We start from the raw sequence: 17,251 nt of genomic DNA, 5'->3' as shown, positions 1-17,251 counted from the left end.
AGGGGAGGGGAGGGGAGAGAAAAGTTCAAATGAGAGCAACTGTCATTTATACAAATACGAGAACAATTGTAAGCCTGTCATTTTGTTTTAAGTCATGGTTTTAGAAGGATTAAGATAGCAAAAAAATATTAAATAACTAGGAATTACGAAGGCATGGAGGGGTAGAATGGGAAAAAAACTGCAAATCATATAACGAACATACAAAGCTGATGATTGTGGACATGATAATCACTGGTTTTGATTTATCATATCATTATCACAAAAAAAAACCACATCATGATAAATAAAATATTCATGTTTATCAGCAATTTATTGTTATCTTAGAAGTGACTTTATCCTTTAAATGTTGCTGAAATCATAATAGACTTGTTATATCTATGTCTCCGTTGTTGTAATGATGTGATTTCGTTGTGATAATGCTTTGATAAATCAAGATTTCTTATGATGTGATTTTCCCGTGATAATGGTGCGATTTTAATCGAAAACATGTGACGATCACATCCAGAATCATCGACTATGTCTGTTTATCAGGTGATTTTAGTTTCCTTTTCTTATTTTACCTCTGAATGCTTTTGATATTCCTAATCTGTTTATCACATCCGTAATATTTTACTGCCCTTCAATCCTTTTAAAATCATGACTTAAAACAAAGGGGTTGATATCCCCACCCCCTTTAGTCACTTCTCACCCCCTCCCCCTCACATCTTTCCCTCACTCACACTCTCACATTCACCAAATTTTTTAAAATTTTAATTTTAAATTTACACTTTATGTCCCTGTAATTAGTTAATTAATTTATTTTACATCATTTCCTTTTAAATTTTTTATTTTACATCCTTATCAAATTAACACATACAATCTTATATCAGTTAAAACATATTTAAAAATATATTTTTATTTTAACAAGTAACACCATTATAATCGTCTCGTTAATATCTTCAAAATGAGACCAATATTGAATAGTTTTTGACTTAATTATATTATTATAATACTATGAAAAATATTTTTAATATATATAATTTATTTTTTTAATTTTTCGTTTTACACTATTATCACATTGAAAAACATAATTTTATATTAACTAAAATTAGATCTAACAATGAAATTAACYTCTTAGGAAGCATTTTCATACCCTTTATTCATCTTGTTCATCTTACATACTCATTTTTTAATATACTTTTTATTTTAACAAATTGCACCATTAAAATCGTCTCGTCAATCTCTTCGAAATGAACCTAATAATGAATATTATTTGATTTAATTATATTATTATAATCGTATTTTCAATAACGGGGCGGAGATCGGGGGATTTTAACGGGGACGGGGCGGGGATCGGGGACGAATTTGGGGATTTTAACGGGAACGGGGCAGGGATCGGGGACGAATTCGGGGATTTTAACGGGGACGGGGGCGGGGACGGTGATCACCGGCCCGGCCCGATATGTGTATATATATATATTTATTTATTAACATATTGTAATTTTTTCCATATCGTTTTCGGGTTCGGGTTCGGTTATAACCAACGGTGAAAAAGAGAATTTTTACCCTTAATGGGTTCCCCAACGGGGATCGGGGAAACCGCGGGGACCTGATGGGGATCCCTGATAAGATCCCCAACGGGGATCGGGACAGTTACGGGGACTGTTTTAGCTATCGGTTTCGGGGACAGGGATACCAATACCCGGTCCGAACCCGGCCCGTTGTCATTCCTATTAAAAATATTTTTAGATTTTAATAAGTTACATCATCGTAATCGTCTCGTCAATAACTTCAAAATGAATCAAATATTGAACATCGTTTTATTTAATTATGGAGCTGTAATTATATAAATATCATAAGGTATAAAATAAAAATAAAAAAGTAAATAAATATAATAAATTTTTATAAAGATATAAAGTATAAATATTGAAAAAAATTCATATACAAATATATAATTTAAAAAATACATATTTTTAATACTTTATTAATTAATAATAATATAAAGTTAATTAATTTATATAATTATTAAAAAAATATGTATCCTTAATACTCAATTAATAATAATATATAGTTAATTAATATATGTAATTATAGTATAGATAAAAAACCTAGGGGGTATAATAGAAAAGTATTTAAAAAATTGAAGGGTGAAAACTAAAAGCATTAAAAGGTTAAAATTGAAAAATAAAATAAATAAATTTTAATTATTTTATTATATTATATAGGTGGGGGTATAGAAAATGTAGGGGAAAAGAAATAGGAGGGGGTGGGGTTAGAAAACCCCAAAACAAAATAATGACCTTACAAGTGTTTTCGTATTTGCAAAAATCACATGTATTCTCGTTTGAACCTTTATTCCTTATCCCCTTCTATAATATATATATATATATATATATATATATATGTGTGTATATGTATGTGTGTGTGTGTTTTGTATATAGATTATCTAATTATTTATTACATTTAATTAAGATATTTATTCATGATGTTTTTATAGTTTTTGTATTTTTATTCCTTACAACATTTAAAAGAAGTGTGCTTTAGTTTTTCATTTAAAATATTTATTTTTATTGAAGTAGTTCATTTAAGATTTTTTTACAATTTTCGTCAAAAATCATATGTAATATGCAAAATTAATCGACGTTTTTTTCCTTCAAAAAATAATCGTTAATTTTTATCAATGTATCATATGTGATATTAATATAATGGAACAAAATGTAAGTTATCTACAACATTACATGTGATATATGCAAATTACAAATTACGTTTTGAAACACATGTGATCTCATATTTTAAATGTGTTTTGCTACACATTACATATGATTCTGTTTTCATTATTTTTCTTTTTTAATGCTTAATTTGAATTATTGTTTTTTAAGATTTAAATCACATATGATTAGAAAAACGTTTTAAAAAATATATTAATTAATCGTGAATCACATTTGATTTTGATGAAAATTATATTTGTTTAAATAAAAAAAATGAACTCTTTAAATGAAAAGTAAATACGCTGATTTTAAATTCACCGAATATAAAATATTTTTTTAATAAAAAGTTAAATCATATTAAAATGAAAAAATTGTACCAAAATGAAACCAACTTTCACATGATTCATATTTTGGGGAAACAACTTTCAAAATCGTCATTTTGGGGAACCAACTTTCAAAATCGTCATTTTGGGGAACCAGCTTGCATCTGATTCATATTTTGGGGAACCAGCTTGCATCTGATTCTTATTTTGGGGAACCAACTTACAAAATAGTTAAAGAAAAATAACTAAAATTCTTTTTTTATCCAAAAATTAATGCAATAAAATTTATTCTTCATTTCAAATCTCGTTTTTTTAAGATTCAGATATCAAATTGAATATTTTTTTAAAAAAATTCGAAATTACCACAATAAAAATTGTTTTTTACTAGTGCAAAAAAAATCAATTTAATAGAAGAAAGTTAATTGATACAATAAAAAATAAATATTAAATATCATATTCAAGATTTTTATATTTAAACAATCCATCTATATCAAACTTTTTGTTTGATTTGCCAAATTTGACTTAAAATTTAATATTGATACGGATTGGTTAGATATAAAAATCTTAAATGTGAAATAGAATGCTCAAAAACCCGATCAACTCAACCAAATCCAACCCAATGCGAAATAGCTCAACCCGAAACAACCTAATACCTAATCGAGTTGTAAAATTTTCAAACCGTATGTATTGGATTAATATTGAGTTAAACCCAACCCGATAAACCTGATATCCTTTTATTTCTTAGATTTAATATTATTGTTGAATTTATATTAATATATACGTTCGACAATTACATTATCACGTACGCTCTTCATATACACATATTTTCAATCTATTCACATATCTATATAACTCATTCATATATATGTTCAGTAACTGTGAACATATATATGTAGATTGAGAAAATTAACTGAATGTGATATACGTAAAAAATATGGATAAGTTGCATCAAATGGTTGATGATGAAAAAGAAATTATGAGTAAAGAAATAACATATTCAAAGTTAGAAGAATATCTTAATGCACCAAATTACCAACCTGACGAACTCGTACGGTTTGGGTTGGGTTGAGTTAAATTTTTTCAAACCGCAAGCATTAGGTTGAGTTGTTGAAATATCTTTAACCCGATCAATCCAACCCATGAGCATCCATTGTTACAATACCTCAAACATATTATCAAAAATGTGAAATGTTTATAGAAATATTATGTGCATGCTATGTGTTTACAGTCTTTTATAGGTTTTATGGCACAAATACATATGAGTGAAATGTTTGAGCACATAAGCGTCGTATATTGAGATGCCAAATAATATAAGGTGGGGGACCGCAAAACGCACAATATGCTGCATGCATCATTAAGATACCTTTGTACTTGACTCGATTCCTTAAAATGAATACTAGAAATTTTAACGTGATGGTTGAAAATCGTTAAATCTATACGTATAATACATGAAAAATACCACATTTAAAGCAATTAATTACAACATCTGATTATCTAATATATAAGTTGCTGGCTGGATTCTTATTTTCTAAGAAAATATGAAGTCAAAACACATCTAACCAACAACAATCATATAATGTTTGTTGTACCCACAACCACAAATTAAATACTTTGGACTTTAAAATAAAACCTACAACCATACAAGTTTTTAATACAAGAGTACACGGATAACCGTTCTACGCTTTAGACCCCACATTCAGGTGACTATACCAGGTCCGTTTGGTTTGATTTACACGACTTTGTTTAGCTGGGTTATATTTAAGCCCATCAACTCTTATGGTCCAAAAAAGGAAAATTGATCAACTTAATAATAATGACCAACATAACCAGCTATTCATATTCATCAAGACCAATACACTTTGCAAGAATCATATTCATCAAGACCAATACACTTTGCAAGAATCATCTCCATAGATGTATTCCTTGCAGAAACACATAAATACACAGCTACGGGTGTTTTAATACCCATGAGCCAAACAGGTGTATTCACAAATTTAACTGAAAAATAATTTGTACATTATATATAAATAACAATGAATGGTGTGTTGTTGGCAAGGGAGAGTCCGAACATAAATAAGAGAGTAGATGGACAAGACTAAACAGAGACAGAGGCCAATGGGGTGGGTTTGTACTTGGACCAGGGCGACATAGGAATCAGCACATGGGTTTGTGGTGGGTCGAACCCCAATGAGTCGAGATCTGGAAAAGCCCAACTCATGAATGCAATAAACGAGGGACCAAGAAAAGGATAAGACTATCGTCAAACCAAATAAAGTATACATTTGACCCAGTCCACCTGCCAACTCCCAAGGAGGAACCCTAAGATTCCCAACCTTTTAGAGAGGGTATCACCTAGACACATCCCACAGTAACTGGGTCCTTGGGGTTTGTACATGGACCACGTGAAGTCACTGAGTGAGTGAGTGAGTGAGTGAGGTTTGTGGTCTCATATTGGATTGTTGTCATTTAATAATGGGTCATGGCTTCTGGCTCCTAAAAGAGCCCCCCTGGCCCCTGCACATTAGTCTTTGGATTGATCCCAAACCCTCTCCCCTCATAGTATCACATTTGTCAGTGGAGTGGGTACCAGAATACAAACCTCATTGGACAATTAAAACCCAACCTCCCATCCATCATCACTTTACTCATTATATATAAATATGTGTGTGTGTGTATATATATATATATCTCCTACTATCATCCTCTACGTCGTACCATCTTCATTTCTCTAATCTTCATATGGGAAAGAAAGGAAGTGGTTCATGGTTAACAGCAGTCAAGAGGGCTTTCAGGTATCCAACCAAGGATGCTACCAAAATACAAGATGAAAATATAGATCAGGATGATGAAATGAGGGTAACAACATCATCTCATCTGTTCTACACACATATACAGAGTCTCTAATCTTTGTAACTCATATGCTTTTCTTGCAGAAGAGGGAGAAGAGAAGATGGTTGTTTAGAAGATCATCTAATAATACTGTTGTACAACATCAAAGTCAAGTGAAGGATAATGATAATAAAGCATCAACTAATGATGTTCCCCAACAACCTAAACATATCATCGACTTGGCTACCACAGATGAAGAAAAGCATGCCATTTTAATGGCAGCAGCCACCATAAAAGCCGCAGAAGCTGCGGCTACAACCGCCCATGCAGCTGCGGAGATTATTCGCCTCACCACCAGGCCTTCTTCCATTTCTGTCAAGCACCATTTTGCTGCCATTCTCATTCAGACATCTTTCCGTGGCTACCTGGTAATCCTTGCTTCCTTTCCCTACCATACTACTTAAAAAAGCCTTCCTTTTTTTAAATCTATGCCCCCAAAACCACGCGCATCTTTCTACTCTATTGTTTAGCACCCTGCAAACGGTCTGCTACTTTATATAATTTCTCACTCATCCCTACTTGTTTTCAGTTTTTGTAAAAGATAGATATAGAACCATGAAATGTCTAGAATGATTGCAGTTCTTGGATACCAAAGAAGCCAGAGGTAGAAAGTTCCATATGATCCATCCAGTTTAGGTGAACAAAACCTTAATCTACAGTTTAGTAGAACAAAACCTTAATCAAAATGAAGTCATCACTCCTTCACTGTTCCTGGTGATAAGGTTTCTGGTTCTGGGTATATTATTTACTGGCAGTTGAGTAATGAGTGGGTACATGGTGCAGAAACTCAAGTGGCAGGGCACAAGTAATCATAATAAAAAGATTCCATTTTTACTATAAGATAAACAAATAATACTTAATTGCAAACTTACTACTGTTCATAAAAAATAATATCACAGTAACATCGAATTTAAGCCATATCACAAACCATGTGGGTTGGGCACAACAATAAAGGCAACAGTCCTATAACGTTAACAACTACCGAATTTAAATGTTTATTAAAGTATTGTATGTGATTGCACCAACGTTTGGTCCGTGCCTCTAGGAGGCTGCTTTAAGACATTTCCACTGTTGAGAGTTGCGTGAGATCACGTGACAAACATCAAGATTGAGATTTCCTATTCGCTCAGTTTTCTGACCATTTTAAGATGTCACGTGGCAAACATCAACCTTGAAATTTTGTAGTCACCTGTCAAATCCTAGTGGGCCGTCCTTTGTGTATATGTTTTTGTTAGTATACATTAATTTATATTTATATTATCTCATGCCATATCCAACCACAACACCCAAAAAACCAATTTGGTGGACCCTGAACACCAAAAAGAAATTGAACTTTAACCATACTCCGTATATGCCTTTTGGACGGAAACATGACATAAATGCCGTTTCTATTCCATCTCCGGCATTTTGCCAACCGATTGGAGCTTCCAAACTGGCAAAACAGTGTTTTGCCCCGTTGAATATGCCCTCAGAATGCTGTTTATCGCTATTTGTTCTGAATGAGTGTGTGTGTACTTATTTATGATGACATTTTGCTTGGTTGAAAAGGCAAGAAGTGCATTACGAGCACTGAAGGGGATAGTGATGCTTCAAGCAGTTATTCGAGGTCAGAATGTGAGGAAGCAAGCAACCATTACTTTAAAATGCATGCAAGCACTTCTCCGAGTGCAATCTCGCCTACAAGATCAAAGATCCAGGCTCTCACATGATGGTGGTAGAAAGTCTATGATAGCTGAAACTGCAAATTTCTGGGAGTCAAAATACCTTCAGGACATAAGACAGAGGAAGTCCATGGTAAGCAGCTTTCTTTTCAGTCTCACAAGCATGTCCTTTAGATATTTGAGTATGTGACTATGGAATATCTGCCAATCTCATATTACAGTCCAGAGATGGAAGTTGCTTCCCAGATGATTGGAGTGACAGACCACACACTCTTGAAGAGCTTGACGCTATATTGCAGAGCAGAAAGGATCGTGAAACGTCTCTTGCTACTGCCTTCTCCCAACAGGTACAATGGATCCCCAACACTTGTTTCATGGTCAAGGTCTATTCTAATACTAAATACTAACCAAAACCGCATAATCAATCACAGAAACCCAACAGAAATCCGTCTAATATGGATGAGGAGCTTGAAGAAAGTGCTAGTTGGTTAGATCGATGGATAGAAGCAAAGCAATGGGAAAACCAGAGAAGCAGCAGAGCTTCCTTTGATAGAAGGGACTCCATAAAAACTGTTGAAATTGATAATTCACGACCCAATTCTCGTTCAGGTACCAGCATGCACAAACTGCCACACCACACTTCACATTACATCCCCAACTCACCCAGTCGAAGATCAAGCTACAGTCCTTCCAATGGTCAACAACCCATCACCCCATCTCCAATCAAGACAAGACCACTACAGATACGGTCGGCAAGTCCACGCTGTTTAAAAGAGGAGAGAAGCTACGTGAACACAAACATACAAAGCCTACGGTCAACCCCACGTGTCATGGGGAGCATGTGTCGCTATAGCACTTGTGCAAACGATACAGCAATACCCAACTACATGGCTGCAACAGAGTCTGCTAAAGCAAAAACACGGTCACAGAGCACACCTAGGCAGAGACCCTCCACACCAGAGAGGGAACGAGTGGGATCTGCAAAGAAAAGACTAGCATACCCCATCCCAGATCCGTGTGACGATTACAAGGCTCATTATTATGATTATGGCCACAACCTGAGGAGTCCGAGTTTCAAGAGTGTCCAAGTAGGTCATGTTGGTATGGGACAGCAGTGGTATTATGCAGAGAGCACCGCTGGAGAAATTTCCCCCTGTTCTACTACGGATTTAAGAAGGTGGCTAAGGTGAACTAACCTGATGGCCATCAGGGAGAATTGCAGTAATGATAGCTGTTAGCGGCATGTCAACATAACAAAGAGAAAAGTTGCATCTAGTTTAGGGGGTAGTATGATGATCAGAAACAGAGCTAAGGGTTCCCGTTGTAGCCATTTTCATATATCAAGTACTAAATGTATTCTCATCATTGTTTCCAACTACTGTCACACATCGAACACGCTCATGCTATGGTAGGATACAACAACACAGCTCCAACAACACTATAATCAATTATTATGGACGAATATGGTAAGAATTATTGTCAGACCAAATAACACTTGTTAAGTATCATGTATAAGAAAAAGATTTTCAAAGGGAGCAATGAGAAGCCTACAACCAGAAGTCATGGAATCAGCTACAAGAGCATGTTTGGAATAGGCAGAATAAATAGAGGAATCAAACCGATACATGTCCCATTTGTTCATTTTGTTCAGGAGTTCTGATAGCATCTTGTCGTGACATCCGACATCAACTCATCTGAAATGGAGCAAAATTATCATTAATAAGAATTTCCATAACTTTTTTGCACGTCAGTGGAGTCAATGGAGCATAATGTTACATGTCAGTTTCAGCCCAAAGGCAGTTTGTTTCTCTATATGTTATTTTAAGTTTTTTCTTGCTTCATACAAGTTCATTTCTTTGAGGGCTGGACTATCTAGTGATGTCTCGTCTATACAAGTATAACCCTTTTTAGGAGAAAACCCCGAACCTATTAACCTGTTATATGCACATTGAATAAAGAAACCAAAGCCGTTAAGGAAATAGCATAGCTTCTGTAACAACCGTATTACTAGACTCACATATACACATGACTTGGTGATGAAATAATTTTGGTTTTGGGGATGTTCCGATAACATCAAATAAGGAGGGTCCTTTTTGACATTTTGCTAAAGTTGGGTCATAGTAACATCAATATCAGCAGAAACAGTTGCATATGAGCAATTTAGACGCATTCGAATCACGGAATACTGCATACCAAAACCCTAAAGAAAAAAAATCCAAGGAGAATCATGAGGATATGGACTGTAGATCGAGAGTTTTAAGGAGCTCGAAGTTCATGGCCACAGCAGCAATTCCAGGTAGTTTTCTAAGCTTAAGCCTCCATTGATAGCTTATTAGTGCTTAATGATGTGTTTCAAGTCGATTGGTGGGGTTTTACGACAATAATAGGAACCAAGTGTTGGTCATTGGCCTCTAAACCTTGTGAATGACGGAGATTCGGAGACGATGCATCAAAGTTTATAAACTCCCTGTTAGCGCATGATTAGGTCAGAAAGAAACCCCAAGTGCATTATACTGTAATCACAGTGCAATGGCAGCAGTGAACGAGTTGCATCCAGGGTTCGATTCACTAATTTTATCCTCGATTAGCAAGTCGTTTTCGAAAGAGAAGATTAAAAAAACCAACCTCATACCTGGTTATTTGAGCCTGCCCATTCGGTAATGGCTGCTCGTCTCTGATTTGGGTGAAAAAGGGAGAATAGATTGGTGCGATTAGGTGGCTTTTATTATATAACGTAAAATGAAATATAATTGTTTGGTAATTGTCTATAATAAAATTAGAACACTTAATGGTTAAGGGGATTAGGATACAAAATCATTCAGAGGAATTTAGAACCATTAAGAAGCATAATTTTCTTTTTACCAAACAAGACTCACCTCTTAATGATTCATATATTGTCTTTTAATGAAACTATTTAGAGGTAAATAAACAACCCGAAGAAACTCCAGATCCAGACCTGTAAAAATTAAATTGAATCGGGTCTCGGTATGAGGACTGGGTTTTCTTAACGGGTGGGTCAACATCATTGGGCTGCTTGTTGGGCCTTTGACATTTGATGTGTTTGAACGACCAATCCAGTGCTATCCATTTGATTAAGGGTTTGTAGAATCATTCGATTCAATTAAAACCGATAAGTTTAACGTTCAGTTGTAATTAGATTGGATTAGATCCAAATTTCAACATTTAAATTGAATCGGTTGGTTTTTTATAACAATTCAGAATTCAATAAAATCGAATCGATGCAATCCAATAACCATATAATTAATAATTATATATAATTACTAACATTTTAGGAAATTACTTTTTAATTGATATTTACACGTAGTGTTTTTTTATAAATTAATAAAATATATGAATAATTGTTTGAAATGGTGGACTAATTGCTTGAAATTTGTATCAAAATATTGAGTGGATTAAATCAAATCTAATGGATAACCAATAGTAATATCTAATGGATGGAACCGATCCGATAGGGTTGTTATGCCATGTATATATTAGGGGTGTTCGTGGTGCAGTTTGATGTGTTTTAAGACCAAACTGCACTGCATATGCAATTTGTGCCTATCGCCACTTTATACCTACAATTAATAATTATAAGATTAAAACTCCATTATAAAATCAACGGTAACATAATCATAGTCCAAAAAAATTAAAAGTGTCAACTGGTGTCAATTGAAGTTGACTGAAACGATTGAAGTTTGAAATTGTGAGTAAGGCGACAATTATATCTAAACTAGAAGAGTACTCGCGCAATACAACAAGACATATCTCGATTTTAATATTCTATTTTATTATTTGTCTATGTCGATATTATAATACGATTTTATGTGTTTTTAAGAAAACAATAATAATTTTATTTTTTAATAGAATATAAATTTGAAGATATTATAAAATTTTGAAAAAAATATATCAATGTTAATATCAAATCAACTATTTAAAAGTTCTCATTTTTATGTAATTTCTTTAATTTATTTTTTATTATAATTTAATTTAGATTTAATAATGAAATAATTTATTTTTGATTTAATAATATAACATTTATAAAGAAAATAATTAAATATTCTATCAGAACTCAATGATTATCCTAATTATATTTTAGATTTTTTACATTTAAAATGATATGTTTATCCTGTATTTGATTATGTTTATCTGCAGTTAGTTATACGAATTCAGATATGAAGCTTTAATAAGTTGTACTTACGCACAATCTACTTGCAATCTTGAGTTTTAAGTAATATGCATTAATAAACAGTATTTTACGCATAAAAAGGGGTTTTTAAGAGTTTTTGTCAAATGTTTTATAATATAGCATAGATATTGAAATATTTTGAAACTTGAGAGTAAGAGGCCGTTTACCAACTCTTATTGGGTAAATGTTGTCGGGTAAGAATTCTGACTCGAGTAAGGGGTTGTTTGGTAGTTGACGAATGATCTGGTACAGAATGATTAAGTAGTCATAATGATTAAGATGCTCTTGTGATATAATGCAAAATGAAATATAATTGTTAAGAGAAAAATTAGGGCACTGAATGGTTAAGGGAGACCCAAGATACAAAACCGTTCAGAGGGTTTTACAACCATTAAAAGGCAGAACTTTTTTACCAAACAAGATCCACCTCTTAGCGATTCAGAGGCTGCCTCTTAATGAAACTATTAAGAGGAAAAAATACAACCCCTAAGTGTTGTCCCTGGTAAATGTTGTCCAAAGAAACATGTTTACCAAATGTATTTGGTAATTGCTTACCAGCAATGAAACGACCATTGTAACCCATATTGAGAAAATCAGTACTCGAAACACAAAATCAACCAACTCTTTCAAAACCCGAACTTCTCGAATGAAATCCACGAAAAATGTATTTTTTTTCACGACACAATTTTTAGGGTTCCTTTCTTTTACCATACTCAAGATGTACCATCACAGTATTCGACCGATTACCCAATCCCTGATTAGGAATTGAAATTCTTCGAATCATCGACAAAGGAAGCGAAAGTGGTGGTAGCTAGACTCGTTTTGTTTTTCTCTAGTTACTCAACGTTTTTAATGAAACCAGGGTTTACATAGAGGATATGTTCGTGAATCGTGAGGAAGAGTTATCGTAGAAAGGATTGTGGAAGATGTTGTCGTCGGCAGTGGCGAGACTGGCAGTGGTGATGGGGTATGGCAGGGTAGAGTGGGTTGTCCTGGACTGGAATACGAAGGCCATAAAGTTCTACGAAAGAAATGGGGGCGAACGTTATACATGATCGGAGGGTTTGTAGGCTCACAGGTGATGCTCTTCAAGTACTACTTGCACCAAACATCTTGATCTTGTCGATTTTTAGGGTTTTCTGGAGGAGAGTCGATGAGGGAGGAATGAGGAAAGGGCAACAATGAAAAGAATGGATCTGACCCAGTTATAGCATGAATTTGGTGCTGTCTCGGGAAGATCTTGGTTAGATCCGTGATTTGGTAAACAGTCGACTGCTGACGGAGTCAAATTTGTTGATCAAGCAAGTCTGGTCGAAAGCTAGTAAACAACCCCTAATTTAAGACAGAAGACACAAATCATGACCTAATTGTGGATGTTTGCGTAAATCCAAAAATATCTAATGGATTATTTGGCTATAATTTATTAATATTACATGTCAAAATCCAAAATCCAAAATCCAAAATCCAAAACTTTAAACTTAATAAATGAACAATGAATAAAATACATTATACAGAGAGAGAGACATGAGATCAAGTGAGACAAGATTGTTTTCGTAAGACACATGAGACAAATATTTTACATTTGAAATTTTACAGCAAAACGGTGTGAAGGTAACCTTCACAGTGTGAAGGGTCAGCTTTCTTTTACCTTCACAACATTTTGCTGTGAAATTTCAAGTGTAAAAATGTTGTCTCACAAAAACAGTCTGGTCTCACGTAAACCTAACCTTATATATATATATACATATGCATAAATATACATGTTATGTATAATATATATAAAATATGCGATTTGATGCAAATGCAAACCGCATCGAGAAAGTTCTAAACCGCATTTTGTGGTGCAATACAGACGGTTTGACAGTCCCGACGAACACCCCAATGATCTAGTCAACAAAACAAACCATGATTTCGAACTTACCAAAATCAACCATACAATTGCCATTCATTCTACATCATAATTCATTGGCATTATCTTCAATGAACAACCACAAACAAATTGTTAGGTCAAAATGAAACCACAGATTCTCAACTACAATTAAGCCACTGAAACCTTTCCCAATGACCTCAACTAAACCATCCATCCAGGTTCAGGTTCAGGATCATCGAATGAAACTAAGCTCATTGCCATGGGTGCCACCATTCTCGCACGAGCTGCTGGTACTCGTATTGCTACTATGGCCATGAGATGATGGCACAGTCACAGGCCTTTTAACCGAACCACCAATCCCGTGTCCCAATGCTTCAGCCAGCGGTCCCCCAGGCGGTGAACCCATCCAAGAACCCTGGTTCAACCACTGGTTATGTGATTTCACATCTAAACTCCCTCCTCTTTCCGCATCCAACATCCCAACACCTATCTGAAAACTCCGATCATCGTCATCGATCCCACCACTACATTGCATCGATAAAGTAAGTGAGCAGTTGTCTCCTCCACCTCCACTTCTCGACCACGCATCAATGAAGTGCTGCCGCCTTGCACCAGCTGATCCATCGCCACTTACAGTATCTGAATCAAGATTACTGTAGTTGCCCTCAAATTCTTGTGGAATAATATGATTCCTTTTTGAACCGATTCTGGGTGAATTCATTGACTGCTGAAATTGTTGGTTGGATGAAGAAGACACAGGGGTAGTGCCATTCTTCATGAACCATTCACTGCACTCACATAACACCAAAATCATAACAAGAAAACCATTGAACATGTGAAAATAGGCACACTATAGCAAAATTGGTTTTATTGGATGTCCAAATTGTCTAAACATGCTAATAAAATACTTTATCGAACAAAACCAAAAAACGTCCTATCTAAAAGTGTTATATCACATTTTTAGACGTTTTAACAAGTTTTTTAGAACGTTTTTAAAATAAAGTGTTCTAATAACTATTTTATATGACACTATTTGAAAAAGTGTCACATAAAAAGATGGTTTACATGACACTTCTTAAAAGGGTCCTATAAGAGAAACTAGCAAGACACTTTATTTTTAAAGCATCCTAAAAAGATTATTAAAAAGCCTAAGGGTCTGTTTACCAGTAGTTAAAAGAGCTTAATAAGACTCGAAGCTTATTGGGTCAGCTATGTATGACTGTTTGACAGTGACTTAATGATATAGAAAGTTGCTTATTTAGTAAGATTCTAGAAGAGGCTTTGTCCAGAAAACCAAAGTTTTTCCCAACCCTATGCTTTCCTATTAAAAACATGATCATTCCATTTGGGGAAAAGACCCCAAACAAAAACTTTTTTCCGATCTATACAGACAAATTAATCCGTGCAGACAACTTTATTCGTATATAACTTAATGGAAAACCAATCAGACAGCCCCCGAAAAGATATTGTAACGCTTCTAGATAGATCACTCTATAGTTTGGCCCTACATATTTTATAAAGTATTCTATTATTAAGCTTAGACATTCTAAGCCTACTTTAAAGCAAATTTTGTTTTATAGGCACTTGGAGTAGTAAAACTCACCTGGGATGTTGATATGAAGAAGTGGCAGCAGAGAGTATTTCTGTATTACTAATAGTATTTGTATAAACAGGAGCAGCAATATGGAGGGCGTTGGTCGTGGTGGTGGCGGCGGCGGTGGTGGTGTCGGTGTTGTGGGGTTGGATTTCCACAAGCTTTCTTGAACGAGGTCTGCTTTTGTGGGCATGGCGCTCACAGTACTTCTGATCAGGAGCCACATCTCTTGAACATCTCCATTTCTTCCCATCTGTTCTCCTACACCTCCATGGCTCTGGATCTGACCCACTTGAGAACCTCAAGTCAATACCCACTTCTACAAATTGCATCAATTCACCAAAAGCATCATAAGAATGTACAAGAAACGTTTGACAGATTTTTTTAATATTTAGACCATATAATAAGAGAAAAAGGTAGGCTTGCTTTCTTTCAAGAATGATGCCATAAACAAATCCAAATGGATTTAAATATTGTAAAAGAACACAGTAAAATAAAGAAAAAGAAAGTACTGTTGGATTGAGTGGATAAAGGAATTAGGAGTTGAGGCGGAACAGGAACAGAAGCCATAATGTACTTGTAGATCATCGTCTGCCTCTCAAGCTCTTGCCACTGAGTCGCTGTGAAAAGCACTTTCCCACCTGTGTCTGACCCTGTGTTTCACAATACCAAAAAACAAGGTTCTTCCTTAGAAAACAGGAAAAAGAACCCACTTAGTTTTAACCCAAAGAAGGAAGTTGTAAATACACAACCCAATTTTTCAAAAAAGAAACCGAAATCTGACACAAAAAGTATGAAAAGATTTTAAAAACCTGAACAGGGTTCCAAAGAAATCGCAGATGGAATTTGATTATTGATACTGGTTTGGTTACCAAAGACTAATCCGCCATTGATATCTGTAGAAGCTTGATGCTTATGAAGATGGTCATGGTGGAAATATGGAGCAGTAGGCATGAAATTGGTCATCTTGTTAAAATGGTAAGATGATACAGACTGCATGTTCATACCCAACCCAACATCAGACTCCAAGAACGCCGTAGCTGCTTCACCGGAATCGTTATCTCTGGCGACTGCACCGCCTCCGATATTATCATACCCACCACCACTGCTTGTGTCTCCATTCCCCATTTTTCCAAGAAAATAACAAAACCTAGATTTGTTCTATATATTAGCCTAGAAATTAAAAAAGGTTTGGAGTTTTGATGGTTCCCATGCTTCCTACATTCGCCCCCATTAAAGAACAGGGACAAACGATCGGAACAAAAAGCTACCAATCTTGGTCCCCGTGTTCTTTCTCTCTCTAAACTTGCTTTTCTTGTTTCTCTCTCTATAAAATGTGTACCATATCTATCTTGATCTTTTCCTTTAAGATTAAAGATTCAATTATCGAAGCCAACCCTTTTAATTTCAAAGTGTTCATTTGCTTAAAGGCCGTTCCTTTTTCTTTTAAATAGGGAAATAGGGAATAGGGGGTGTGCTCAAACTTGATTATTAAAGAGAAAAGTGTTGACAGCATTCAGTCACCCTCCTTTTCTCTTCAAAGTCCAATTGATGATATAAACAGTCAACGCAAAGAAACAGAGCCACATCTATGATCCTAGGCTACGTATTGGGTTTGACTTTTTATATTCAAATTTGCATGAAACTGGTTCTAGTTGAGATATACATTTGCAATGGGCTGTGACTGTGAGTTTAAGGGGGGTGACAGAAGCTGTCTGTTTAGAGGAAGGTGTTTTCTGACAGGAGGGGTTGTGGCAGGAAGAAGCGATAATAACGTGGCTGTTTCCGTCGGGATACGTCGCTATCGGCGCTGCTGAGCCATTTGCTATTTTTGGGCGTCGGGAGGGAAGGCCCACTGCGGTTTCGTGTGCGTGGGGACCCTAGCCAAAGCCAGCCATTTAATTTACTATTCAGGACTCCATTTTTCTACCCTTTTCAAACTTCAATCCCTATTTATGTGCGGGAAATTTATAAAAATAACCGGTTTACACAACCCTTTGCCACAAAATAACCACATTTTAGAGGTTTTGCCAAAATA

General features: G+C 35.1%; 2 protein-coding genes and 1 long non-coding RNA gene across 3 annotated transcripts; 1 reads left to right on the top strand and 2 right to left on the bottom strand.

The window, feature by feature from the left end:
• The first annotated feature begins 5,742 nt into the window (after nucleotides 1–5,742).
• Nucleotides 5,743–8,786, top strand: LOC112528102 (protein IQ-DOMAIN 1-like). The gene is made up of 5 exons (XM_025139024.1): nucleotides 5,743–5,866; nucleotides 5,944–6,267; nucleotides 7,448–7,693; nucleotides 7,782–7,907; nucleotides 7,992–8,786. Exons 1-5 carry the CDS (start codon nucleotides 5,750–5,752, stop codon nucleotides 8,748–8,750), a joined length of 1,572 nt encoding a protein of 523 aa, XP_024994792.1. The 5' UTR covers nucleotides 5,743–5,749; the 3' UTR covers nucleotides 8,751–8,786.
• Nucleotides 8,787–8,908: 122 nt separating this feature from the next.
• Nucleotides 8,909–10,229, bottom strand: LOC112528103. Its single transcript, XR_003070796.1, has 2 exons — nucleotides 10,193–10,229; nucleotides 8,909–9,254 (listed from the first exon to the last, which is right to left on the bottom strand). It is a non-coding gene; the product is annotated as an uncharacterized LOC112528103 (long non-coding RNA).
• Nucleotides 10,230–15,344: 5,115 nt separating this feature from the next.
• LOC112528646 (growth-regulating factor 3-like) lies at nucleotides 15,345–16,341 on the bottom strand (the record flags this gene model as incomplete). The annotated part of the gene is made up of 3 exons (XM_025139668.1): nucleotides 16,026–16,341; nucleotides 15,726–15,866; nucleotides 15,345–15,532 (listed from the first exon to the last, which is right to left on the bottom strand). Coding segments are annotated over exons 1-3 (645 nt in total), but the record flags the coding sequence as incomplete, so codon positions are not given.
• Between the last annotated feature and the right edge of the window lie 910 nt (nucleotides 16,342–17,251).

Source organism: Cynara cardunculus (genome assembly GCF_001531365.2).
Source record: "Cynara cardunculus var. scolymus isolate 2C chromosome LG 15, CcrdV1, whole genome shotgun sequence".
Taxonomy (NCBI): Eukaryota; Viridiplantae; Streptophyta; class Magnoliopsida; order Asterales; family Asteraceae; genus Cynara; species Cynara cardunculus.
The sequence above is the reverse complement of the archived record's forward strand: the minus strand, read 5'-3'. Positions and strand labels throughout refer to the sequence as shown.